At 46.6% G+C, this 26,587-nt stretch overlaps 1 protein-coding gene across 2 annotated transcripts in view; it reads right to left on the reverse strand.

Moving 5' to 3' along the window:
• Positions 1-26,587, reverse strand: part of LOC144737513 (lysozyme g-like) — a 40,164-nt gene that overhangs the window by 9,746 nt on the left and 3,831 nt on the right. Inside the window, exons 3-8 of one of the 2 annotated variants that reach the window (XM_078620232.1) lie at positions 18,639-18,779; positions 18,032-18,187; positions 16,949-17,044; positions 13,665-13,721; positions 11,859-12,055; positions 1,121-1,259 (exon numbers count right to left, since the gene is read on the reverse strand). In XM_078620232.1, the coding sequence (XP_078476358.1) occupies positions 1,121-1,259; positions 11,859-12,055; positions 13,665-13,721; positions 16,949-17,044; positions 18,032-18,187; positions 18,639-18,779 (786 nt within the window). The remainder of the gene's footprint in view (positions 1-1,120; positions 1,260-11,858; positions 12,056-13,664; positions 13,722-16,948; positions 17,045-18,031; positions 18,188-18,638; positions 18,780-26,587) is intronic. The other variant, XM_078620233.1, reaches the window with a different exon arrangement.

Below are 26,587 nucleotides of genomic sequence, written 5' to 3' on the forward strand. Positions count from 1 at the left end.
TATGCACTATCACTACAGCAGTGCACACGGACTATGGTGGTTCGTGGTATCACTACAGCAGTGGCTAGTGACTGTGGTGTAACCTGCTATTAATACAGCAGTGCATACTGTGGTGGTACCTGCTATCAGTACAGCAGTGCATATTGCCTGTGGTGGTAGCTGCTATGATAACAGCAGTGCATACTGTGGTGGTACATGTGTTGAGGAGTTCCCAGGACGCAAGGGGATGGAGGTAAGGTTATTAAAGCTATTACAATCTAACACAAGGGTACACAACTCCCAGGGGTTAGGGGTCCTATGCTGAGTCCTGGTCCCTGCCCGGCTAGCTCCGGTCTCTCTCTCCGTGTCGGATCGGGGACTCTGCCAACTCCACCGAACGGAGAGAGAAGCACCTCCATTGGCTACCACCGGCGTCCTTCCAGACTCACGACTTCGTCCCTCTACATCCTGGTTCCCTCTCTACCCTTCTCACTCTATCCGTTCCCACAGTGACCCCGCTTTCGTCACGGGTTCTCCCTTAAATACTCTAGGAGACGTGACATAATCGAACTGCCCAGCACACATCACGTCACACGTTCCTTGACGTCACACGTTCCTTGACGTCACACATGACGTCACGTCCCCATTATACTCCTCTACACATGGTTTAACAAAAGCAGTGCATACTGAATGTGCTGGTACCTGCTATGATGACAGCAGTGCATATTGACAGTGGTGGTAGCTGGTATGATTACAGCAGTGCATACAGTGGTGGTACCTCCCTTAGGTCGACTCAGCCTCAAATGAGTATCTGGTGCGGTATGTAAAAACATTGCCACTGGGAAGACAAAGGTAGCCAGTCGTAGTGCTGGCCACTCACTCCCTCATGTACCGTGTTGGCTTTCATAGGTGCTTGCTAATAGCACTTTCCCAAATGGTATGTTAAGGCTATACGGGAAATCTTTGTCTTTGGTCCGGAGAGAGGTCATGATTCCTTGAGAACAGGTGAGAGAGGTTTTGTAGTCAGGGAGCTTCCATCTTCAGGTTGATGTAAGTGGCACAGAGAGTGGATGGTGGTGCAGTGGAGAGAGAAGCTGTGAATGTTTGTGAAGAGGCGCTATTGCTGGTGCTCTTACGGGACCTTTCATCTGCTGGTCCTGGGTCCAGTTAGGGAACTTCTTCTTGATGGCACTGATCATGTCGATGAGGATGCCCGTGCCCTGCTTCAAGTGGTCTTCGCTGTCCCACGTACCCACTGTGTTGTGGAAGCGCTTGTCCACCTGGACAAAAACACCGATGCTTAATATAGCCTTAACCAGACTGTTGGGCAAGTTCTGTTAGTAAGCACCTCCGAAGGCCGCAACGGCACACAATGAGGTGGTGTAGCAAGCACCACATACAACTGCCAGTGCTGATGCATACACACCGTACATTTTACTAATTTGAGGCTAAGTCAATTGAGGGGATGCCCCGGACCAGTTCAAATATTCACTCCCAATGTAGGTGTCATGAGCGGGAAGCAAACTTATGTGACTTGGGTTCATGGTACATTGACACCAATTATCCAAATTTATACATTTAACTATTTTTATTTAGACATGTAATTTTAGTCTATTTGTTTGTTTATCTCCCTTTTGATGGGACTTTGTAGGATGAACGTTGAGGTTTATAAGGGCACGGGGTGACCAATAAAGTCTGAATTGGTCTGTAATAAGGTAGGCACTGATAAGGGGTTAACAGGTATGGGTGTGTAACAAATGCGTGTGGTGTGTACCTGTGCTTTTCCAGGTAAAGGACACAATTCCAGTTAAGGCAGTTACACGCATATTTACCTGTGTCTATGTTACCTGAACGATCTCAGAAAAAAACAAATTGGCAATGCAGTTTTAGGTTAGAATCTCAATTGTTTATCATGGTGTTCATCTACTATCACGTGTAACGCTAGGGTCGCAGTGCAGGGCCAACTGTCTTAAGATGCTTAATTATTTCAAAATGTATCAAAGACATTAGTGAAGGAGTTATATATATTTGTTATTGTGCAAAATTTAGGAAACAACCAGACTATTTCTTATCATACTCGAGAGAGGATTTGAGTTCGGAAAATGTGCATGCTCATCCTTACAACCTTTCTTCTGTGACACGAGAATAATTTGATGCCTATTTCTTTTCTACCTTATAATTCTGAACGCTAGATCACAGAGCTAATATTTTAGTTTACACAGCAGTGGGAGCGCTCATGGCAGTACAGCGGATTCGGGACTGCAAGATTTTGGGTTCTCACTTCCCCCTACTGTACCTTGTTTGTGTGCAACATTGTCCCGTGTTGCAGAGTGGAACAGTGAATGTTACCACACACTAATTCAGTTTCAACTTACCTTGTTCGAGTTCAACACCCTCCTTTGCTGGAGAGTGAGAAGAGTCTCGCCCAGGCAGCATTTTCAAGTACAGTAAACCCTTATTAATTCGACACATATGGGGCTCTGGTCCTGCCGATTAACAAATAACGAAATAAAGCTTATTTAGTCCAAGGTCAACATCCCACCCAGTGCAGGAGAGAGTGAGAGGACGTACCCTTGGATCAAGGGGAATTATTCGCGGTGACTGGAAAATTATGGGAATTGAGTGTGCCACTCATTTTCAGGGAGCAAGATCTGTGATTCCAAGAGGGTCGTTGTACTATCGGCATCTGGGAGAGAACCATATTTGGCTTATTCTTTGGTTCTTTTCGGTTAAGTCACGTCTAAAATTAAAATAATAAATTAAAATAACATATTACGACGTTTCGATTGCAACACAAGCAATCATCATCAGGTATAAAAGAAATAGCAACAAAAATCTAACTAGAAAACTATAGACAGACATACAAGCAGACAGACATCACAACGGCACACAGAGAGAGGACACAAATCGGCACAAAGAGAGGGGTCGTTTCTGTGACGGTCCCTTAAATATAGAGAGGGGGGGGCGGGGACGGTGAGAGGGAGGGGGCAGAGAGAATTAGCATATCAATGAGTGTACTGCAACGTACTGCTGTTGCAAGTAAGATGACAATGTGGAACGGGCACGCAAAATTGAAAACGGGCACGCAAAATTGAAATTTAGGAGACAGGCACACGAAAATTAAATAACCTAGCAAAATATCGAAATGTGATGTAATACAACACAGAGAGTCGGTTAACACACAATTAACGCATATCCTGGTTGATTACGTGTTTCAAAATTTGCTAAGTTAGAATTTTAAGTGTGAAAATTCCAAAGAGAGGACACAGGTAGAGAGAACAAATAGCCAGAAAGAAAAAGGATAAGCTTAAAACTTCCCCGTAGAAGTGGTTCAATCTTAATTTAGGAGCTTTCGTGACTGCAGGAATTATTCTTTGGTTCTTTTCGGTTAAGTCACGTCTAAAAATAAAATAATAAATTAAAATAACATATTACGACGTTTCGATTGCAACACAAGCAATCATCATCAGGTATAAAAGAAATAGCAACACAAATCTAACTAGAAAACTATAGACAGACATACAAGCAGACAGACATCACAACGGCACACAGAGAGAGGACACAAATCGGCACAAAGAGAGGGGTCGTTTCTGTGACGGTCCCTTAAATATAGAGAGGGGGGGGGCGGGGACGGTGAGAGGGAGGGGGCAGAGAGAATTAGCATATCAATGAGTGTACTGCAACGTACTGCTGTTGCAAGTAAGATGACAATGTGGAACGGGCACGCAAAATTGAAAACGGGCACGCAAAATTGAAACTTAGGAGACAGGCACACGAAAATTAAATAACCTAGCAAAATATCGAAATGTGATGTAATACAACACAGAGAGTCGGTTAACACACAATTAACGCATATCCTGGTTGATTACGTGTTTCAAAATTTGCTAAGTTAGAATTTTAAGTGTGAAAATTCCAAAGAGAGGACACAGGTAGAGAGAACAAATAGCCAGAAAGAAAAAGGATAAGCTTAAAACTTCCCCGTAGAAGTGGTTCAATCTTAATTTAGGAGCTTTCGTGACTGCAGGAATTATTCTTTGGTTCTTTTCGGTTAAGTCACGTCTAAAAATAAAATAATAAATTAAAATAACATATTACGACGTTTCGATTGCAACACAAGCAATCATCATCAGGTATAAAAGAAATAGCAACAAAAATCTAACTAGAAAACTATAGACAGACATACAAGCAGACAGACATCACAACGGCACACAGAGAGAGGACACAAATCGGCACAAAGAGAGGGGTCGTTTCTGTGACGGTCCCTTAAATATAGAGAGGGGGGGGGCGGGGACGGTGAGAGGGAGGGGGCAGAGAGAATTAGCATATCAATGAGTGTACTGCAACGTACTGCTGTTGCAAGTAAGATGACAATGTGGAACGGGCACGCAAAATTGAAAACGGGCACGCAAAATTGAAATTTAGGAGACAGGCACACGAAAATTAAATAACCTAGCAAAATATCGAAATGTGATGTAATACAACACAGAGAGTCGGTTAACACACAATTAACGCATATCCTGGTTGATTACGTGTTTCAAAATTTGCTAAGTTAGAATTTTAAGTGTGAAAATTCCAAAGAGAGGACACAGGTAGAGAGAACAAATAGCCAGAAAGAAAAAGGATAAGCTTAAAACTTCCCCGTAGAAGTGGTTCAATCTTAATTTAGGAGCTTTCGTGACTGCAGGAATTATTCTTTGGTTCTTTTCGGTTAAGTCACGTCTAAAAATAAAATAATAAATTAAAATAACATATTACGACGTTTCGATTGCAACACAAGCAATCATCATCAGGTATAAAAGAAATAGCAACAAAAATCTAACTAGAAAACTATAGACAGACATACAAGCAGACAGACATCACAACGGCACACAGAGAGAGGACACAAATCGGCACAAAGAGAGGGGTCGTTTCTGTGACGGTCCCTTAAATATAGAGAGGGGGGGGCGGGGACGGTGAGAGGGAGGGGGCAGAGAGAATTAGCATATCAATGAGTGTACTGCAACGTACTGCTGTTGCAAGTAAGATGACAATGTGGAACGGGCACGCAAAATTGAAAACGGGCACGCAAAATTGAAATTTAGGAGACAGGCACACGAAAATTAAATAACCTAGCAAAATATCGAAATGTGATGTAATACAACACAGAGAGTCGGTTAACACACAATTAACGCATATCCTGGTTGATTACGTGTTTCAAAATTTGCTAAGTTAGAATTTTAAGTGTGAAAATTCCAAAGAGAGGACACAGGTAGAGAGAACAAATAGCCAGAAAGAAAAAGGATAAGCTTAAAACTTCCCCGTAGAAGTGGTTCAATCTTAATTTAGGAGCTTTCGTGACTGCAGGAATTATTCTTTGGTTCTTTTCGGTTAAGTCACGTCTAAAAATAAAATAATAAATTAAAATAACATATTACGACGTTTCGATTGCAACACAAGCAATCATCATCAGGTATAAAAGAAATAGCAACAAAAATCTAACTAGAAAACTATAGACAGACATACAAGCAGACAGACATCACAACGGCACACAGAGAGAGGACACAAATCGGCACAAAGAGAGGGGTCGTTTCTGTGACGGTCCCTTAAATATAGAGAGGGGGGGGGCCGGGGACGGTGAGAGGGAGGGGGCAGAGAGAATTAGCATATCAATGAGTGTACTGCAACGTACTGCTGTTGCAAGTAAGATGACAATGTTGAACGGGCACGCAAAATTGAAAACGGGCACGCAAAATTGAAATTTAGGAGACAGGCACACGAAAATTAAATAACCTAGCAAAATATCGAAATGTGATGTAATACAACACAGAGAGTCGGTTAACACACAATTAACGCATATCCTGGTTGATTACGTGTTTCAAAATTTGCTAAGTTAGAATTTTAAGTGTGAAAATTCCAAAGAGAGGACACAGGTAGAGAGAACAAATAGCCAGAAAGAAAAAGGATAAGCTTAAAACTTCCCCGTAGAAGTGGTTCAATCTTAATTTAGGAGCTTTCGTGACTGCAGGAATTATTCTTTGGTTCTTTTCGGTTAAGTCACGTCTAAAAATAAAATAATAAATTAAAATAACATATTACGACGTTTCGATTGCAACACAAGCAATCATCATCAGGTATAAAAGAAATAGCAACAAAAATCTAACTAGAAAACTATAGACAGACATACAAGCAGACAGACATCACAACGGCACACAGAGAGAGGACACAAATCGGCACAAAGAGAGGGGTCGTTTCTGTGACGGTCCCTTAAATATAGAGAGGGGGGGGCGGGGACGGTGAGAGGGAGGGGGCAGAGAGAATTAGCATATCAATGAGTGTACTGCAACGTACTGCTGTTGCAAGTAAGATGACAATGTGGAACGGGCACGCAAAATTGAAAACGGGCACGCAAAATTGAAATTTAGGAGACAGGCACACGAAAATTAAATAACCTGGCAAAATATCGAAATGTGATGTAATACAACACAGAGAGTCGGTTAACACACAATTAACGCATATCCTGGTTGATTACGTGTTTCAAAATTTGCTAAGTTAGAATTTTAAGTGTGAAAATTCCAAAGAGAGGACACAGGTAGAGAGAACAAATAGCCAGAAAGAAAAAGGATAAGCTTAAAACTTCCCCGTAGAAGTGGTTCAATCTTAATTTAGGAGCACGTAATCAACCAGGATATGCGTTAATTGTGTGTTAACCGACTCTCTGTGTTGTATTACATCACATTTCGATATTTTGCTAGGTTATTTAATTTTCGTGTGCCTGTCTCCTAAATTTCGATTTTGCGTGCCCGTTTTCAATTTTGCGTGCCCGTTCCACATTGTCATCTTACTTGCAACAGCAGTACGTTGCAGTACACTCATTGATATGCTAATTCTCTCTGCCCCCTCCCTCTCACCGTCCCCGCCCCCCCTCTCTATATTTAAGGGACCGTCACAGAAACGACCCCTCTCTTTGTGCCGATTTGTGTCCTCTCTCTGTGTGCCATTGTGATGTCTGTCTGCTTGTATGTCTGTCTATAGTTTTCTAGTTAGATTTTTGTTGCTATTTCTTTTATACCTGATGATGATTGCTTGTGTTGCAATCGAAACGTCGCAATATGTTATTTTAATTTATTATTTTATTTTTAGACGTGACTTAACCGAAAAGAACCAAAGAATAATTCCTGCAGTCACGAAAGCTCCTAAATTAAGATTGAACCACTTCTACGGGGAAGTTTTAAGCTTATCCTTTTTCTTTCTGGCTATTTGTTCTCTCTACCTGTGTCCTCTCTTTGGAATTTTCACACTTAAAATTCTAACTTAGCAAATTTTGAAACACGTAATCAACCAGGATATGCGTTAATTGTGTGTTAACCGACTCTCTGTGTTGTATTACATCACATTTCGATATTTTGCTAGGTTATTTAATTTTCGTGTGCCTGTCTCCTAAATTTCAATTTTGCGTGCCCGTTTTCAATTTTGCGTGCCCGTTCCACATTGTCATCTTACTTGCAACAGCAGTACGTTGCAGTACACTCATTGATATGCTAATTCTCTCTGCCCCCTCCCTCTCACCGTCCCCGCCCCCCCTCTCTATATTTAAGGGACCGTCACAGAAACGACCCCTCTCTTTGTGCCGATTTGTGTCCTCTCTCTGTGTGCCGTTGTGATGTCTGTCTGCTTGTATGTCTGTCTATAGTTTTCTAGTTAGATTTTTGTTGCTATTTCTTTTATACCTGATGATGATTGCTTGTGTTGCAATCGAAACGTCGTAATATGTTATTTTAATTTATTATTTTATTTTTAGACGTGACTTAACCGAAAAGAACCAAAGAATAATTCCTGCAGTCACGAAAGCTCCTAAATTAAGATTGAACCACTTCTACGGGGAAGTTTTAAGCTTATCCTTTTTCTTTCTGGCTATTTGTTCTCTCTACCTGTGTCCTCTCTTTGGAATTTTCACACTTAAAATTCTAACTTAGCAAATTTTGAAACACGTAATCAACCAGGATATGCGTTAATTGTGTGTTAACCGACTCTCTGTGTTGTATTACATCACATTTCGATATTTTGCTAGGTTATTTAATTTTCGTGTGCCTGTCTCCTAAATTTCAATTTTGCGTGCCCGTTTTCAATTTTGCGTGCCTGTTCCACATTGTCATCTTACTTGCAACAGCAGTACGTTGCAGTACACTCATTGATATGCTAATTCTCTCTGCCCCCTCCCTCTCACCGTCCCCGCCCCCCCCTCTCTATATTTAAGGGACCGTCACAGAAACGACCCCTCTCTTTGTGCCGATTTGTGTCCTCTCTCTGTGTGCCGTTGTGATGTCTGTCTGCTTGTATGTCTGTCTATAGTTTTCTAGTTAGATTTTTGTTGCTATTTCTTTTATACCTGATGATGATTGCTTGTGTTGCAATCGAAACGTCGTAATATGTTATTTTAATTTATTATTTTATTTTTAGACGTGACTTAACCGAAAAGAACCAAAGAATAATTCCTGCAGTCACGAAAGCTCCTAAATTAAGATTGAACCACTTCTACGGGGAAGTTTTAAGCTTATCCTTTTTCTTTCTGGCTATTTGTTCTCTCTACCTGTGTCCTCTCTTTGGAATTTTCACACTTAAAATTCTAACTTAGCAAATTTTGAAACACGTAATCAACCAGGATATGCGTTAATTGTGTGTTAACCGACTCTCTGTGTTGTATTACATCACATTTCGATATTTTGCTAGGTTATTTAATTTTCGTGTGCCTGTCTCCTAAATTTCGATTTTGCGTGCCCGTTTTCAATTTTGCGTGCCCGTTCCACATTGTCATCTTACTTGCAACAGCAGTACGTTGCAGTACACTCATTAATATGCTAATTCTCTCTGCCCCCTCCCTCTCACCGTCCCCGCCCCCCCTCTCTATATTTAAGGGACCGTCACAGAAACGACCCCTCTCTTTGTGCCGATTTGTGTCCTCTCTCTGTGTGCCGTTGTGATGTCTGTCTGCTTGTATGTCTGTCTATAGTTTTCTAGTTAGATTTTTGTTGCTATTTCTTTTATACCTGATGATGATTGCTTGTGTTGCAATCGAAACGTCGTAATATGTTATTTTAATTTATTATTTTATTTTTAGACGTGACTTAACCGAAAAGAACCAAAGAATAATTCCTGCAGTCACGAAAGCTCCTAAATTAAGATTGAACCACTTCTACGGGGAAGTTTTAAGCTTATCCTTTTTCTTTCTGGCTATTTGTTCTCTCTACCTGTGTCCTCTCTTTGGAATTTTCACACTTAAAATTCTAACTTAGCAAATTTTGAAACACGTAATCAACCAGGATATGCGTTAATTGTGTGTTAACCGACTCTCTGTGTTGTATTACATCACATTTCGATATTTTGCTAGGTTATTTAATTTTCGTGTGCCTGTCTCCTAAATTTCAATTTTGCGTGCCCGTTTTCAATTTTGCGTGCCCGTTCCACATTGTCATCTTACTTGCAACAGCAGTACGTTGCAGTACACTCATTGATATGCTAATTCTCTCTGCCCCCTCCCTCTCACCGTCCCCGCCCCCCCCTCTTTATATTTAAGGGACCATCACAGAAACGACCCCTCTCTTTGTGCCGATTTGTGTCCTCTCTCTGTGTGCCGTTGTGATGTCTGTCTGCTTGTATGTCTGTCTATAGTTTTCTAGTTAGATTTTTGTTGCTATTTCTTTTATACCTGATGATGATTGCTTGTGTTGCAATCGAAACGTCGTAATATGTTATTTTAATTTATTATTTTATTTTTAGACGTGACTTAACCGAAAAGAACCAAAGAATAATTCCTGCAGTCACGAAAGCTCCTAAATTAAGATTGAACCACTTCTACGGGGAAGTTTTAAGCTTATCCTTTTTCTTTCTGGCTATTTGTTCTCTCTACCTGTGTCCTCTCTTTGGAATTTTCACACTTAAAATTCTAACTTAGCAAATTTTGAAACACGTAATCAACCAGGATATGCGTTAATTGTGTGTTAACCGACTCTCTGTGTTGTATTACATCACATTTCGATATTTTGCTAGGTTATTTAATTTTCGTGTGCCTGTCTCCTAAATTTCAATTTTGCGTGCCCGTTTTCAATTTTGCGTGCCCGTTCCACATTGTCATCTTACTTGCAACAGCAGTACGTTGCAGTACACTCATTGATATGCTAATTCTCTCTGCCCCCTCCCTCTCACCGTCCCCGCCCCCCCCCTCTCTATATTTAAGGGACCGTCACAGAAACGACCCCTCTCTTTGTGCCGATTTGTGTCCTCTCTCTGTGTGCCGTTGTGATGTCTGTCTGCTTGTATGTCTGTCTATAGTTTTCTAGTTAGATTTTTGTTGCTATTTCTTTTATACCTGATGATGATTGCTTGTGTTGCAATCGAAACGTCGTAATATGTTATTTTAATTTATTATTTTATTTTTAGACGTGACTTAACCGAAAAGAACCAAAGAATAATTCCTGCAGTCACGAAAGCTCCTAAATTAAGATTGAACCATATTTGGCGTCAAGTATCTGCGGTGTTGATTTATGGTTTTGTGTCACGCGTTCCGGTTTGTTGGTTTTCGTTGCATTATTAAATTGTTTTGTGGTTATATCTATGGGACCTTTTTGCCAGTATCCAAACTGATGAAAATATAACTGCTCAACCCAAGCTATAAGTGTTCTGATACCTGCATTGTCTTTGTACTGTTCGCCTTTTGGCATTCTCTGGTCTAATACTGGTGAGACAGGGCCATGAAAAAGGCTGCCTCTGGTGTAGGCCAATCAGTTTCAAACACAATGCATACATTATCAGACCATGTTTGTTTGCATCTTTTGCCACAAGTATGTGTGGTTAATGCCTTGCAAAAGGTATCTATATGGTGTGCGAACATCTTAACACCTGTTTAATTGCTAGAAAAGATAAAACCTATTCCTATTTTTAATCATGTTTTGTGGTTGCGAAGTGAGTAGTTGCCTCTCTTTTGTGGCCCTGGGGTTTGCCTGAGTGGGGTGGTTCATCTAATGGGGCTTGGTAAGCGGATGGGCTTTCCTTTGAGGGAAGAGTTATAGGGCTCAGACAGAGGTGAAGTGAGACACAGAGACACCTAGTAACATAGATACTGAGACAAACATTGAGATGGTGACAGAGAGTGAGACAGGCATTGAGGTTAAGTGAGAACGAAAAAGTGAGAGTGATGCAGATATATTTGTGATACAGTCACAAAGAGTGAGACACTGAGAAAGAGAGACACAGAGCCACACAGGGAGATACTGATATACCGAGGGATATCGAGCCCATGGCCATGAACTCCCACGCAGAGTTCATGCACGTGCTGTGTCTTGCACCCTGGGCCTGTTTTGCTTATACTGTGCCCTGGCAACTCCTCATGTTCTCCAGAGCAAGGTACCACAAGGACCTGGGGATGGGAACTCTAGGGACTGGCAATGGTGGGTGTAAGCTAACTCTGTGAGAATGCTGTGAAACGCTGTTTGTTTCTTAATTGTTGCCCTGATGTATCTTGTCCTTTCAGGATTAGGACATCCCCACTGAAACGTGTGGCTTTTGGTGTTATTAACAAAGTGGTGATTCAGCAAAACTTGGTCTTCGTATTCCGTCCGGGGTGAGCGCCGAAGGGACCATGTGAATGGATATGGTGGTATAGGAGGGGATAACGTACACCTCCTTTCTACCACACTGAGCTGGTGAGAGACCAGAGACATCAATCGCTTAAATAATCATATAAACCCAGCTCCCCAGAAAACATGATACTGTGGTCTAAAACGGGTCAGTGGTTCGTCAAATGTTAAGTCAACATTGTCATGTGGTTGGGCCAACGTTGCCAAGTGGTTGGCCGAACTTTGGCCCAACAACATTGGCCCAAGTGTCAATCTATTCCCGGGACCCACCTGCATTAGTCCGAAGCCATTGCCGTTATCGCCAAAGCCTTTAACGAGCAGAGCGCCAGCACGCGACTCGCGAGAGATGATGGCCGCGATGACAGCCGGGTCCATGCACTTGGCGTTGGCGGTGGCCACGATGATGGTCTTGTAGTTCTTGAGGCGGTTCAGGTCGGCGTTCACCAGCTTCTTGGATGCGGCCACTCCTGGGGTGGAGAATAATACAACTTGGGCTGTTGCAGCATTCAAGATCATGCTTTAGACCAGGGGTGGGGAACCTTTTTTCTGCCAAGGACCATTTGGATATTTATAACATCATTCACGGGCCATACAAAATTATCAACTTAAAAATTTGCCTGTCATATTTGGTCAAACATTTAATTAACTCACCCCTAATGTGATGGCTGGAACTGCTTCTCTTCGGTGAGGCGTGTGATGTTAGCTGGTATTGATGATGTTGCTACTCGCAACTGTTTTCCAGGTTTGCGTCGGTCAGTCTGGAGCGCAGTCGACTCTTTGCGATGGTAAGTTTTGAAAAGAACTGCTCGCAGCAGTAAGTTGTTCTGAACACAGATGCATATTTTAATGCATGCCTCCTCCAAGTGGGAAATTGATTATTGCTTATGTAACATTTATAGAACTCAAGTAGTGGGAGGTTGTTGTACCTAGCTTTCAGCTTATCATCGCTTTGCAGCTGAATAATTTCGTGATGTAGGTTATTAGGCATATCAGCTGGTTCCACATTGAATGGTGTCGCAAAGATGATCAATTCCATGTTTACTTTTCACGTCCTTGAATCTTGCATTAAATGCCTCAATTAGTTTCGCACATTCACCAGCATATTCAAGTGTCGTAGAAGGTAAAGTCACGTAGGTGAAAATAAAAAATAAAAATGAAAAACAGAATTACTGTAGTGGGCAGAGAGCTATTTGTCTATTTGTCACAAATAGCTCTCTCTGCCCACTACAGTAATTAAGTTTTTTTGTTGTGGTTGTGCCACCTGATGACGGAAGCTTGTGTTGCCTCCGAAACGTCGTGATTTAATTTAGTTATTTTAATTTTAATTTTCACCTACGTGACTTTACCGAAAGAACCAAAGAGTATGGATCCTTGCAGTCACGAAAACTTCAAATCTAGAATGTCGTAGAAGGCTTTTGTCCTTTCAGTGGGGAAATGCACCGTGTTATTCCTTTCGAGTTGCACTTTCCACAGCCTTAATTTAGCTTCAAATTATTTTACGTTTGAAAGCAGGGAGCTGAGAAGCTGGTTGGGGGCCTGCAGCTTGACGTTCAGCTCTGAGAGGTACTTGGTAATGTCCTCCATGAACGCTAAATCACACAGCTACTTGCTATCGTTGAGTTCCCTGACAGGTTTCCCCTTCATCTCCATGAACTGCTTGACTTCATCCCGCAGTTCGTAAAACCTCATGAGCATGTTCCCGCGACTCAACCACCGCACTTCACATTGATAGACAACATCACCGCACTTAGTCAAGATCATTCAGTAACTCCTTAAACTGGCGGCTGTTAAACCCTCTGCTTTTGACAAAATGTATGCATGACACTACTGCTGACATCACATTGTTGAGCCGCAACGACTGTGCACATATACTTTTTTGGTGTATGATGCAGTGGCATATAATTAAATCACTTGGATCAAGACTGAGACTATTCAGTTCTTTCTTGACAAATGCAATTAACCCATTTTGCGAGCCAACCATGGCTGGAGCTCCATCTGTATTAAGGCCACTTAACATTAAAAATGTTAGCTCAAGTTTTTTCATTGATAAAACAAGTCTCTCAAACAAGTCCTCACCTCTTGTAGTGCCATGCATGGCTTCCAGTGATAGCAGTTCCTCTCGCGTGTCAAACTCTGCAGTTATCCCACGAACGAAAGCGGCCAATTGGGCAGTATTTGTTACGTCCGTTGTCTCGTCCCAAGCCAGAGAGAAAAAATGGAAATCCCCTGCAGAATCCTTTAGTGTTTTTTAAAATCTTGTGCCAAGTCAGTAATCCGATCTGAGACGGTTCTCTGAGACAAATTAACACTCTGAAATGTTTTACTTTGTCTGGTGCTTACAATCCTGCAGCAGCCACCATGTACTCTTTCACAAACTCTCCTTCTACATGAGGCCTCAGCTTCTTTGCGAGGATGCTCGCTCACTATATAATTCGTCTGAATAACGTTGTCTCTACCACAACGAGGCCTAGTGAAAGCAGCTTGTTGTGATTTCAAACTCTGCTGAAGAGCATTGATTTTATCCAGACGCATTTGGCCTCCACATTCATTGAGTTTAGCATGTTTTGAGCTGTAATAACGCTCCAGATTGGCTTTTTTATTACTGCTAACGCATCGCCACAAACTATGCATACAGGTTTGCCTTTGACTTCAAGAAAAAAATAATCATTGGTCCATTTATCTTGGAAAGATCGACACTCTGCATCAACTTTTCTTTTCTTCGTAGTCGCCATTTGTAGGATGTCACACCACTTAGGTTTTATAACTATCCAGTGTGTGTGTCACCAGCGACACGATTATTCAGTAAAGCAAAGCTACCGAGCGGGATGGGCCGTCACGTCATCGTGGACGGGAGCAACGTCGCCATGGCTCGCGAGTGAGAGTGAGCGAGAATGAGTGAAGAGGCCATAATGGTGGGGAGGAGGCCGTGATGGCGTGGAGGAGGCCGTGATGGCATGGAGGAGGCCGTGATACACTCACTCATCATACACTGACTCACTCACACATCATACACTCACTCACACTACCACTGACTCACTCACTCATCATACACTGGTAGTGACTCATGTTATTAGCTATGGCTGCCAGTTTGGTCGTACATGTTATGTATATCGTTTATTGTTAAATTTGAATCACAGTTCCTATGATCACTGTTGTTACATTGTTTTAATAGCTTTACTTTGGTGATTTCGAAAACATATGGTTAAGTCATGTTTTTTGCGGAAGTGCGGAAATGGCTTGATAAATTTAATCTCAATTGTCTTATGGTTGTTGTTTGACTTGCATCATACGGGGATTTTTGCACACAGCGTTGTAATATGGTGGGTTTTTTTCTGGAAGATTTGCTGGTTTATCCAGGATGTTTCTGTTGTGCGTCGTCGCTTTAAGATGTTCTCTGTTCATATTTTGTTTGTTGTGGTTGCATCTAACTCAAGAGCCGCATGGCATCTTGGATTTGGAACATATCCAATGTTCGTATCATTGACTCTTGAGGTCTTTTCTATGTACTGTAATTTCCTTAATCTTAAATTAGAGATTCAGTTTTTGTGAGGATTGTTGATCGTGGACGTGTCGATAAAGGTTGGATTGGAGTTATCGTCTGTGTCGACAAAGAAGTCGACAACATCGTCGTCAATTATCGGAAACAAGGTCTTAAACATCGCAAGGAATCGTCTCATCGCATCTCGTTTCATCATCACCAGATCGCCGTAGTTTCGCCACTGTGTTAACACTTTCGCAACGTGTAAACTCCCAGCCTGCCTGGCACTGACTGTCCTCTGAGTCACCGCAATACAGGCAGATGGGCTGCGGGCAGCCGACGAGAAGCATACGTGTCTGTACTCGTATGTTTCCTGTCTATCCCGTAATGGACATTCCTTGCTTATCTCTCAAAATGTAAGTTACAGTATTATTATGATTCACTTAATATGAATGTATGTTTCTATGATAAAAGCTCCTAGATTGATTGAATTTCGAGTCCCGCCTGCGGTTGCCTTGGCAGGGCCAGACCAAATGATTTCACAGGCCTTATACGGCCCGTGAGCCGGACGTTCCCCACCCCTGCTTTAGACTAAGACATCATAGATGCCAAAGCTGCTAATGCCACCAGTGCACATCATTGCGACTGACCCTCTCTATCCTCCACCAGATTTCACAGCTACTACATGGTTAAGACCGAGCCACCTCCAAGATTTGCCCAACAGTCTCCAACCACATGCTCTTAGACTTGCATAAAGACCCATAGACATACACAGAAAATAATACACTCATATGAACACCTATAGATTTGCACAGAGAGCCATAAACTCACACAGAGATCCACAGACATCTACACAGATCCATACATTTACCATGACAGTCTGTCACCATCTGGCCTGAGCTATTCACTTCCCCTTAGAAGCCGGATTCAACAATCACTGACCTTTCCGCATCTTATTAATCTACAGTACAATCTTCACCTGCCATCTTCTCTCTCTCCCCTATCCTCCTCCGTCTGCTCAGGAAGGTGGAAGACATGGATATAAAGGACAGCATCTCATCTATAATCATCACCATGATTACTATCACATGATTTGGTGATGCTAATGCTGTGATAGCAGTCAAATAACCAAAAACTCCAACACGTTCTGAAAAAATAACACTGCTTTTTGAGGAATGGCACTTCTTCATGGCTCGTAAATGGTGAGCTATGAAGAAGACCATTGCACGAAATGTCACCTATTATATATTCTTATTAAGGCCACATTGATATTAACAAATGTGCTCAGTTTTTTTTTCATAATGAAGTATTATTATCATTGGCCGGTTAGCGGCAATGTACACAATGACATCATATTCATCATATACAACATTATCTAACAACTATTGCGTGTTAGTTGAACGTTAGTGGCTATGCTGCACGTGGCCTGCAATCTGTGGAGGCAGCAGAGAGCGTTGGTGGATCACACACAAATGTTGTGAAGTCCATGGGCATCAAAGAGGAGCCATACCGTGGTTCTGCCATGAGAAGGTAGCACATGGCACAGTAAAAATCTGGACTCCATCTGTTCCATCTGTATGAGATGGAATGTTTCCCCCTTGCATGGGTGGGTTTTTTCTGGACACTCCAGTTTACTCCCACATGTATTAACACTCTTTAATTAGCTGAAAAAAAACTTTTAATATATATAGTTGCAGATCTTGGGTAATTTTTAGTAGTGATGACTCATCACCGCATTGCTGATACTGCCTTTCCACTCGTCTATGGTTTCTGCTCGTGCTTCTGAGTCATCGTCTCTCTGTCTCCAAGACTGAGAAAATGCTTTGTGGCATGCATTAGAAGTCGAAACAATTATTAATGGACGCTCGCCAACTCGTCTTACCCCTCTCGCTCAGCTTGTCTTGTTTGGCAGTCTTAATCGAAGCTCCCGTTGTGTCAATGTTCATCAGGTCACCATAGCAACCGGTTCCACTCCCTCCTATCGGAACACAATCACCAACCCACAGTCAGTCAGTATTTGTACCTTCACCTTCCGACGTGTCACGTGGTGCAATGCAGCAGCAGACTGCATCAATTTACAAGACAATCATGCTCCCACGCCTATAAGCATGCAACCCACTTTTGCCAACCCGCATTGATGATCGTTATCGTGATGCATGGCCAAATTAACCTGCGCAACCTGAAGGAGGACCTCATTAAGCAGTGACAAAAAAATTAACCCGTAAAAACAAAGTTTTTCACTATAAATCCTTTATATGCGTGGCGGCTAGAGTCCTCTCGTCCTCTGGCTTGAGATGGCTGCCACCTATGGGTCAGATGATTGCCTGCCACCATTAAGCAATTGGTAATTAAATATAAAAAAAAATTCCCTAAAAAGTGTAAAATTTTGGAAAAAATTTTCACGAAAAGAAATTGTCACGCACAACGAGTCTGTGTGCAAAATGTCAGCTCGATTGGATCACGGGAAGTGGGTTAAAAAACGACCGAAAGATTTGCACGGTCGTAAGCGCGCAAGCAAGCAAGTGAACTTAATATAAAGGATTTAAAAAGTGTTTAAAAGTAATTTACCCACAATGCACCACAGTATCACTCATCATTGGGTTGACACATTCAATGCGTGTGACGTCATTCACTAGGCCATGAGGATATGGCATCCCTGCGTCACCTACACGCATCTCGGCTTGTTCACCACTTGTTGTGTTTAGTTTCTTGTCCTTCCTCCTCACCTCCAATTAGCATGGTTGGCTACGTACTGTGCCAAAGAAGTTCAACATACATACATACATGTGATGTCAGCTACATGGCACGGCTCGGCTTATGCACCACTGGCACCTACTGAGCCAGGCTAGTCTGGCTCTGCACAGCCCCAGCATGGCTCAGTTGTGATAGTGGGAAAAAAAGGCAATGTAGATGCATAGTCAGCACAATAATGTATTCTGACACGGCCATTACGAACCACCCTCACCTGACTGAGATTCGATGCAGCACTGCCGGTTGTTGGGCCCCCCACACAACCCCGAGGAGTAGCTGCCTCCACAGTAGTTGGAGTTGACCTGACACTTTCCACCCATGTCGGTGCACTGCCCATCATTGGCGGACCATGATTGCTCATTAGAGACACCTGAGGGAAATACATTGGGTATTAAATAGACGAGGTGACGGTACAGGTGTGGCCTTGCAATGTCTTCACACACAGGCCCCTGTACTAGAGATGCCATCCAATCCTTGAAACCTGGTCTCTCTGAAGTCTGAATTGGCACTCTAATCCTTGAGACCTGGTCTTACTGAATTTCATTCAAAACTCTGACCCTGATCCCTGGTCTTAGGGTTGCAATCCTGAATCACCTTCATACCCAGTCTCAGAACGTCGATCCTTGAACTTTCGGTCTGAAGACTGATGATGAACCATAGTTTCTCTGAGACTCTTTCAATACCCTAAATTTGATACTATGGCTCACTCAAGACATTAATCCTGATACCAGTCACAGGACTATAATATCTGGTCCTCGGTCTCAAAACTCCGATCCCTGTAACCGCTGATCCCTGGTGTCTCACTGGGTCCCACCACTTACAGGCCGAGTTGCACTGGAGGCAGCAGCGGCGGTTGGAGTCCCCGCTGCAGAGGCTCGTGGCGACCCCTGCACGGCACACGGTGTAGCGCCAGTCCAGACACTCGCCGCCCTGGCCCGTACACGCAGAGTCTGCCGCGGCTGCTGGGTCGCGGCACACGGTCACACCCCCACCATCATCAGCAGCAGCAAAATCAACATCATCAGCATAAGAAGCAAATGTAGCAGCAGCAAAATCATCGTGAGAAAAATCGTTGGCAGCAGCGGCATAAATAGCAACAATCGACAGCAGTTACATCAGCAGAACTATGAGCAGCATCATCATAATCCACAGCAAGCAACTGAATTATCATTTTCAGGAGCAATATCATCAGACGCAAATAAAAAAGCATCTCATAGGTAGGTGAATGGTTGTGCAGGTGGGTAAGTGTATGAGAGAGTGGGTGTTTAAACAAAAACAACCTCCTACATATTCATATTCTTTGGGTCTTTCGGTAAAGCCACGTAGATAGAAAACTACTAAAAATAATAACAATATCATGACGTTTCAATCGCAACACAAGTGTAGTGGTGATACGCGCTGGGGGTATACGTCGTGTGCCAGCGCGTATGTACGGGTGTGTGTGTGGTGACGCGCGCTGACGGGGAGGAGCAGGCGTCAGCGCGGGTGGGGGTAGTGCTGCTGATTGGCTGTGTGCCGGTGACGCGCTGAGAGGGAGTGATCGGGTGGCAGCGCGGTGTGATTGGTCGAGGAGTGGAAACACGCGCTGGGCGGAAACGGATCGTAGAGATAGCGCAGGGTGATTGGGTAACTGAGGAGCGGTGCCGACGTTGAGGTCCGCATCCGCTCCGTCTCCCGGGAGGAAGGGATATATAAGGTGATGCACAGAGGAGTAGAGGGGGGAAGTGGAACCATCTAGGAATGAAGACGAAGGTGCAGAGATAGAGCCCGGAGAGGAGAGTAAGGGAGAGTAATGTAGAGTAATGGAGAGTAATGTACAAGGTGTAGCCAGAGAGAGAGAAAGGTCTACACGAGCCGAGTAATGTACAGGGTGTAGCCAGAGAGAGTGTAAGGTCTACACGAGCCGAGTAATGCATACGGTGTAGCCAGAGAGAGTGTAAGGTCTACACGAGCCGAGTAATGCATACGGTGTAGCCAGAGAGAGTATAAGGTCTACACGAGATAGGTACTGAAGAGTGTGTAGCCGGAGTTGTAAGGTCTACACGAGACGGGTACTGAAGAGTGTGTAGCCAGATGTGTAAAGTCTACACGAGACGAGTGAAGAGTGTAGCGGAGGCGTAAGGTCTACACGAGACGAGTAAAGAGTGTAGCAGAGGCGCAGAGTCTACACGAGGCACAGAGAGCCAGCAGCACAGAATCTACGGGAGTCGAGAGAAGTGTGGAGCGGAGAGAAGAGGTCACGAGTTGTATCGTTGTATGGTGACCGTACTGTGAAGAAGAGAGGCCACGCGTTGTATCGTTCAAGTCAAGATTTAATAAAAGAAGTGTGTTCCCGTCAAAGGAGTTTCCTGCCGTCATTTCCAATACTTCATCTGGCGTCAGAAGTGAAACGGGCTTCCAAGTATGGAGACAAGGAAGACCCGTAGGACCCACGGGATTGACCGCGAGGAAAACCTGGACGACTCGGGGCCGCTGGTGGCGGGGGGTGAGGAGGACGACTTGCCCACGCTACAGGATCCGTCGACGGCGCCGGGCGAGCGACCGGGGACCGAGGCCGTGCTTCGTGAGGCGCACTCCCGACTGGCGGAGCTGCTGCTCGCCGCCGCGTCCATCTTGGCGGAGATCAGCTCGTCGGGAGGAGCGGGGAAAGTGGGGGACATTTTACAAGGTCGCCCCGCAGATTCCCGCCAAAACGAATGGGGGATTCCCGCCATTGCGCCTGGGCCTACTTTTGGCGGGAACGGCGAGCGCCACGTGGTGGTGGGGTCCCAAGCGCGCGCATCGACGTCATCGGCGCGTGATGGGGTCCGCCATTTTACGTCTGCCGCTGAAGCCGCCATCTTACACACCGACGGAGAGGCGGAGAGGAACCACGAGGCGGATGACTTCATTTTTCAGCAGCGTCTGCCCACGTTGTCAGCCTTCAAGGCGGAAGGCGGAGACTGGGGCCAATTTCAGCGAAGGTTTTTGGCGCATCAAGAGATGTCCGCGTGGTCCGATGCTACGGCGCTGCGGGCGTTGCCTGCCATGCTGGACGACGACGCGCTCGCGGCCTTCAGGTCCGCACGGAAGTCGGACCGCTCCACGCTGAAGGATGCGCTGGGTCTGTTGGCCAGGGTCTACGGACCTCCCTCGGCGTGCCGCCATCATTTCTACGCAAGACGGAAAGCGGACACGGAGACCGCGCTGGCCTATCGCACGGCGTTGCTGGCTCTTGCCGATGCTGCGTTCCCTCGGATGGACGAGGAGGGCCAAGACGCGATGGTTTTGGAGCAGCTGCTTAAGTTGGCGCAGGACCTGGGGGTCCTTATCAACACAGCTGACGAGATTGATATTTCTTCTTTGAGAGTCGCCACGAGTATTCAAGCGCACGAGGCCCTACAACGGAAACAAGGAGTTGTTTGCAACGCTGCCGTCGTCGCAGCTCCGGGTTCGGTGGTCACCGAACCCCAAGTCGTCAGCCCACGAGAGGAGGCGTTCGCCGCGGGACGACCAGGGGACTGGAGGCCAGGGGCTCGGTCGCCTCTGCGATCGGGCCGAAAGTCGGAGCAACCGAGATCTACTCCGACCCTCGTCACGTGCTATAACTGCGGCCTCCGGGGCCACGTGGCGTCCGGGTGCCGCACTCCACGTCAGCGCGCCATGGGGGCTCGGCTGGACGACGACCGAGAGCCCAAGTCATCTCTACAATCCCCGGCAAGTCGCGGCACCTCACACGCTCGGCCTGTATACTCGACACACATGGGACGCCGCGTCGCGGCGGAGGAGGGCCGGTTAAGGTTCGGGGATTCGGTTCGGCGAGAGGGGTTCGGCCGGGACCAGGGAGATATTGAATGGGCGGAATTGGGGCATAGAATTGTGGCTGCTTTGGCGGGTTCGTCCGTTGTTACGGGATCTATTGATGGGGTCGAGATTAGGGTGTTAGTGGACACAGGGGCGTCGGCAACTATTATATCGGACCTCATTTATAATATTCTTCCAGTCCAATGTCGTCCGCTGCTCCCGGTGGATGTGCCATTTTACGCCGCTAATGGGGGATCGTTGGGCATTATCGGTCAGATTAGGGCGTCCATTTGCATTGGAGATATCAAATTGTCGGGACCCGTTTCCGTTTCGTCTTCTTTGGCGGTTCCTTGTCTTTTGGGCACTGATTTTTTGGCTAAAATGCCCATTAAAATTCTTATCGATCAACGATGCATTGAACTGCCATCGGGTCGCCGGATTGCATTTTTGACGAGCCCTACTGACATTCGGACGGCGTGCGCTACGATACAAGCGGTGGCGACACAGACCGTGCATGTGCCCCCGGGTTCACAGATGTTAATTCCCCTCCGGTTGCGGAAACCATGGGTGAGGGAGGCTTCGGAACAAAGTGTGCTTTTGGGTCCTTCTAACAAGGCTGTCGGGGGTCTTGATTTATCGGTGGCTCACACTTTGGTGCGGGCTGACAGGGATCCGTTTGTAATGGTTTTGAACGCGGGGTCGCGGCCAGCTATCATTCAACAGGGCACCGTGCTGGCTCACGCGGCGCGGGTCCCTGTGGATGATGGGTTGGTTGCGCAGGTGGCCTCGAGCCCCGCGCAGAACGTTGAGACAAGGGAGGACCTTGAGTGGGTCCATTCGCTATGCGCCGCCTCGGACGATTTGTCGGCGGTGCAGTTGGGTGCGCTGCGCGAGTTGCTCATAGAATTTTCTGATGTGTTCAGTAAACATAAGTATGACATTGGGTGCACGGATTTGTTGCACCACCACATTGAAACGGGCGATGCGGCGCCGGTCAGGCTAAATCCCTTCCGACTGAGTCCTGCGGAGAAGGAACATGTTCAGTCGGCTGTTAACGAAATGTTAGAAGCCGATATTATTTCGCCCTCCTCCAGCCCGTGGGGAGCGCCTATTGTGCTGGTTAAGAAGCACGACGGGTCCCTGCGATTCTGCGTTGATTTCCGTCGCCTGAATAAGATCTCTGTGGCTGACGCGTATCCGCTCCCCAGGATGGATGAGTCCCTCGATGCATTGTCTGGTGCGCGATATTTTTCGACTCTTGATTTGTTATCGGGGTTTTGGCAGTTGCCACTCGACGAAGAGTCGAAACCTAAGACAGCATTTCGGACTCCAGGGGGGCTGTTCCAGTTTAACCGGTTACCCATGGGACTTCACTCCTGTCCAGCGACGTTTCAGCGACTTATGGAGTTGGTTTTGTCGGGCTTGCAGTGGGATACATGCTTGATTTATATGGACGATGTCATTGTTTTCAGTAAAACATTTGAGGAACACCTCCAGCGATTGAGAGGGGTGTTCTTGCGAATGCGATCGGCTAAGCTAAAATTTAAACCGGCCAAATGTCACCTCCTTCGTAAGTCGGTTAGATACTTGGGTCACATTGTCGATTCTTCGGGGATCTCCACCGATCCCGCGAAGACGGATTGTGTCGGTTCTTGGCCGACACCTACGTCCGTTTCCGACGTGCGTAGTTTCATCGGGTTTGCTTCTTATTACCGGCGGTTCGTTGAGCACTTCGCCACTATTGCAAAACCCTTGCACGCTCTAACGGCGAAGGGAGTGAAGTTCAAATGCGGACCGGAGGAGGAAGCCGCGTTTCGCTCCCTCCGGGACGCCTTGGTGGGTGCCCCACCCTTGTGTTATCCCGATTTTGCGAGTCCCTTTTTGCTGGACACGGATGCTAGCAACACGGGCATTGGGGGGGTGCTATCCCAAGTCGTCGGGGGTGTCGAAAGAGTTGTCGCCTACGGTAGTAGGGTGTTGTCTCTGGCGGAGCAGCGCTACTGCGTCACCCGTCGCGAGCTGCTTGCCATTGTCTTTTTTGTGCAACAGTTCAGACCATATCTCTATGGTCGTCACTTTACGGTCCGAACGGACCACGCGGCGCTACAGTATTCATTGAGGGTCGCCCAACCCTCGGGCCAGTTGTCACGGTGGTTGGAAGTCCTCCAGGACTATCAGTTTACGACTACGTACCGTAAGGGGTTGCGACACACAAATGCCGATTGCCTGTCGCGGTTGTTGCCTTGTAATGAATGCGCGTGTTTGTCGGGATCGGCGCGCTGTAAACCGACGCTTGCGGGGGAGATGGGGGCACTGGCTGCGACAGCGGGCGCACCGATCGTGGATGATTCCACTGCCTCTCAGGGTCGGGACTCGCTGCTCTCGTTGTCGCTCAGCGAATGGGGCCGTCTCCAGATGGCGGACAGCTTGCTGCTAGCATTGCGCCGCAAGGTGGGGGGTCCCGAGGGGGACCAGGAGCGCACTGGCTCCTATGTACTTAAGCAGGGCATGTTATTAAGATGGGACAGTTTGTCCCGGCGGAACGCACTCGTGGTGCCTTCCGCTGTAAGGGGGAGGGTTGTCTTGGCGGCCCACGAACGCCTCTTGCATTTGGGAGTTAACAAGACGCTTGCCCTGCTTCAGCGTGACTATTACTGGCCGGGAATGGGAAGTGATGTGGTAAATATTCTGAAGGGGTGCGTTGAGTGCGCCAGACGTAAACCACCGCCCGTGGCAGCTAATCCACCGCTGCAATCTATTCAGGTCTCGGCAACTAACGAGCTCGTTGCACTCGATATTTTGGGGCCCTTTCCAGTCACGCCGAGAGGGAATAAATACTTGTTAGTGGGGGTCGAATACTTTACCCGATGGCCTATGGCGTGGCCTCTCGCTAACCAGTCGGCAGCGGCTGTGACGGACGCCTTCGTCCAGGGCTATGTCCTGGACAAGGGGGCTCCCGAACGCCTGCTCACCGACCAAGGTAAAAAATTTTCGAGTAAATTGTTGCAAGAGGTGTGCGATCTGTTGGGTACCAAGAAGGTGCGTACCTCCCCGTACCACCCGCAGACAGACGGGATGGTGGAGAGACTTCATAAAACTTTAACTTCCATGCTGTGCCAGCAGGTGTGTGAGGCACATGTAGATTGGGACCTGCAGGTCCCGGGGGTCCTTGCCGCGTATAGAATGGCCCCCCATGCAGCTACGGGGTTTTCCCCATTCTACTTGATGTACGGTCGGGAAGCTCACCCGCCAATGGAAACGCAACTTGGCCTGTCCGCTCCACGAAATAATTCTAAATTGGCAGAACATATTAAGTTTAATATTCACAAGCTGACAGAGGCGAGGGAGGCCGCACGCCTTAATTCGCGGGCTCGCCAAATTGCTAATGAACGGTTGCGGGCACGGAAGGTGTCCATGCACGAATGGAAACCAGGTGACAGGGCCTGGCTGCATTGCCCTCAGGCACCCTTGGCTACGTCGCCTAAATTGTTGAGGCCGTGGAGGGGACCCGTGGAGGTCGTGCGCGTTGCACGGCCCCAGTGCGTTCAGATAAAGTGGGGAAAGCGCCGTTGGTACGTTCACCCCTCCCGACTGAAACCGTTCTCGCCTCCATATGGCCTCCCCTTGTGTCGTGAGGGCCGAGCGGGTGACGTGACTGGCGACCCACAGGGGGAAATGTCTCTGCCTGATCCACACGTATTTTCGCCTGATCTGCTCCCAGGTGTCTCGGAACTGACAGCTGCCGACCACCGGCGGCCGGATCTCCGCGGCGGGGCCGGCCCTTTCAGGCCCGTTCCGCGCCGTCTGGAGCTGCCGGAACCGCCGGACGGTCGTCAGCGTCCCGCCCCATACGACGGACCAGCCAGACGGACTCGCGCCAGGTCGCGCTACTTTGCGTGACCCGCCTCGTGAGGAGTCGGGGCAGTTGGAGCGCCTCGTCACTGCGTGTAGTCGCAGGGACGCTGGGCGCGTTCGTTTTCTGGAATTCGCGTGTTTTGTGTTGTTGTTGACTTTTCTTGTGTTCGTTGTCAATTTGTACATAGTTCTTGTCGTTGTTGTTGTTGTTCTTGTTATGTTACGGGGCACACTGGGGGGTTACGGGTTTTTTTTTGGTTTGGGTTGTCGTCTTATCGTTGCGGTTGGTTGTTGTTAGCAGCCGGGCCGGCTGCGAGCTATGTGGGAGGGGGTGATGTAGTGGTGATACGCGCTGGGGGTATACGTCGTGTGCCAGCGCGTATGTACGGGTGTGTGTGTGGTGACGCGCGCTGACGGGGAGGAGCAGGCGTCAGCGCGGGTGGGGGTAGTGCTGCTGATTGGCTGTGTGCCGGTGACGCGCTGAGAGGGAGTGATCGGGTGGCAGCGCGGTGTGATTGGTCGAGGAGTGGAAACACGCGCTGGGCGGAAACGGATCGTAGAGATAGCGCAGGGTGATTGGGTAACTGAGGAGCGGTGCCGACGTTGAGGTCCGCATCCGCTCCGTCTCCCGGGAGGAAGGGATATATAAGGTGATGCACAGAGGAGTAGAGGGGGGAAGTGGAACCATCTAGGAATGAAGACGAAGGTGCAGAGATAGAGCCCGGAGAGGAGAGTAAGGGAGAGTAATGTAGAGTAATGGAGAGTAATGTACAAGGTGTAGCCAGAGAGAGAGAAAGGTCTACACGAGCCGAGTAATGTACAGGGTGTAGCCAGAGAGAGTGTAAGGTCTACACGAGCCGAGTAATGCATACGGTGTAGCCAGAGAGAGTGTAAGGTCTACACGAGCCGAGTAATGCATACGGTGTAGCCAGAGAGAGTATAAGGTCTACACGAGATAGGTACTGAAGAGTGTGTAGCCGGAGTTGTAAGGTCTACACGAGACGGGTACTGAAGAGTGTGTAGCCAGATGTGTAAAGTCTACACGAGACGAGTGAAGAGTGTAGCGGAGGCGTAAGGTCTACACGAGACGAGTAAAGAGTGTAGCAGAGGCGCAGAGTCTACACGAGACGAG

The sequence above is a fragment of the Lampetra planeri genome, chromosome 71 (assembly GCF_965212315.1).
Source record: "Lampetra planeri chromosome 71, kcLamPlan1.2.h2, whole genome shotgun sequence".
Lineage (NCBI taxonomy): Eukaryota > Metazoa > Chordata > Hyperoartia > Petromyzontiformes > Petromyzontidae > Lampetra > Lampetra planeri.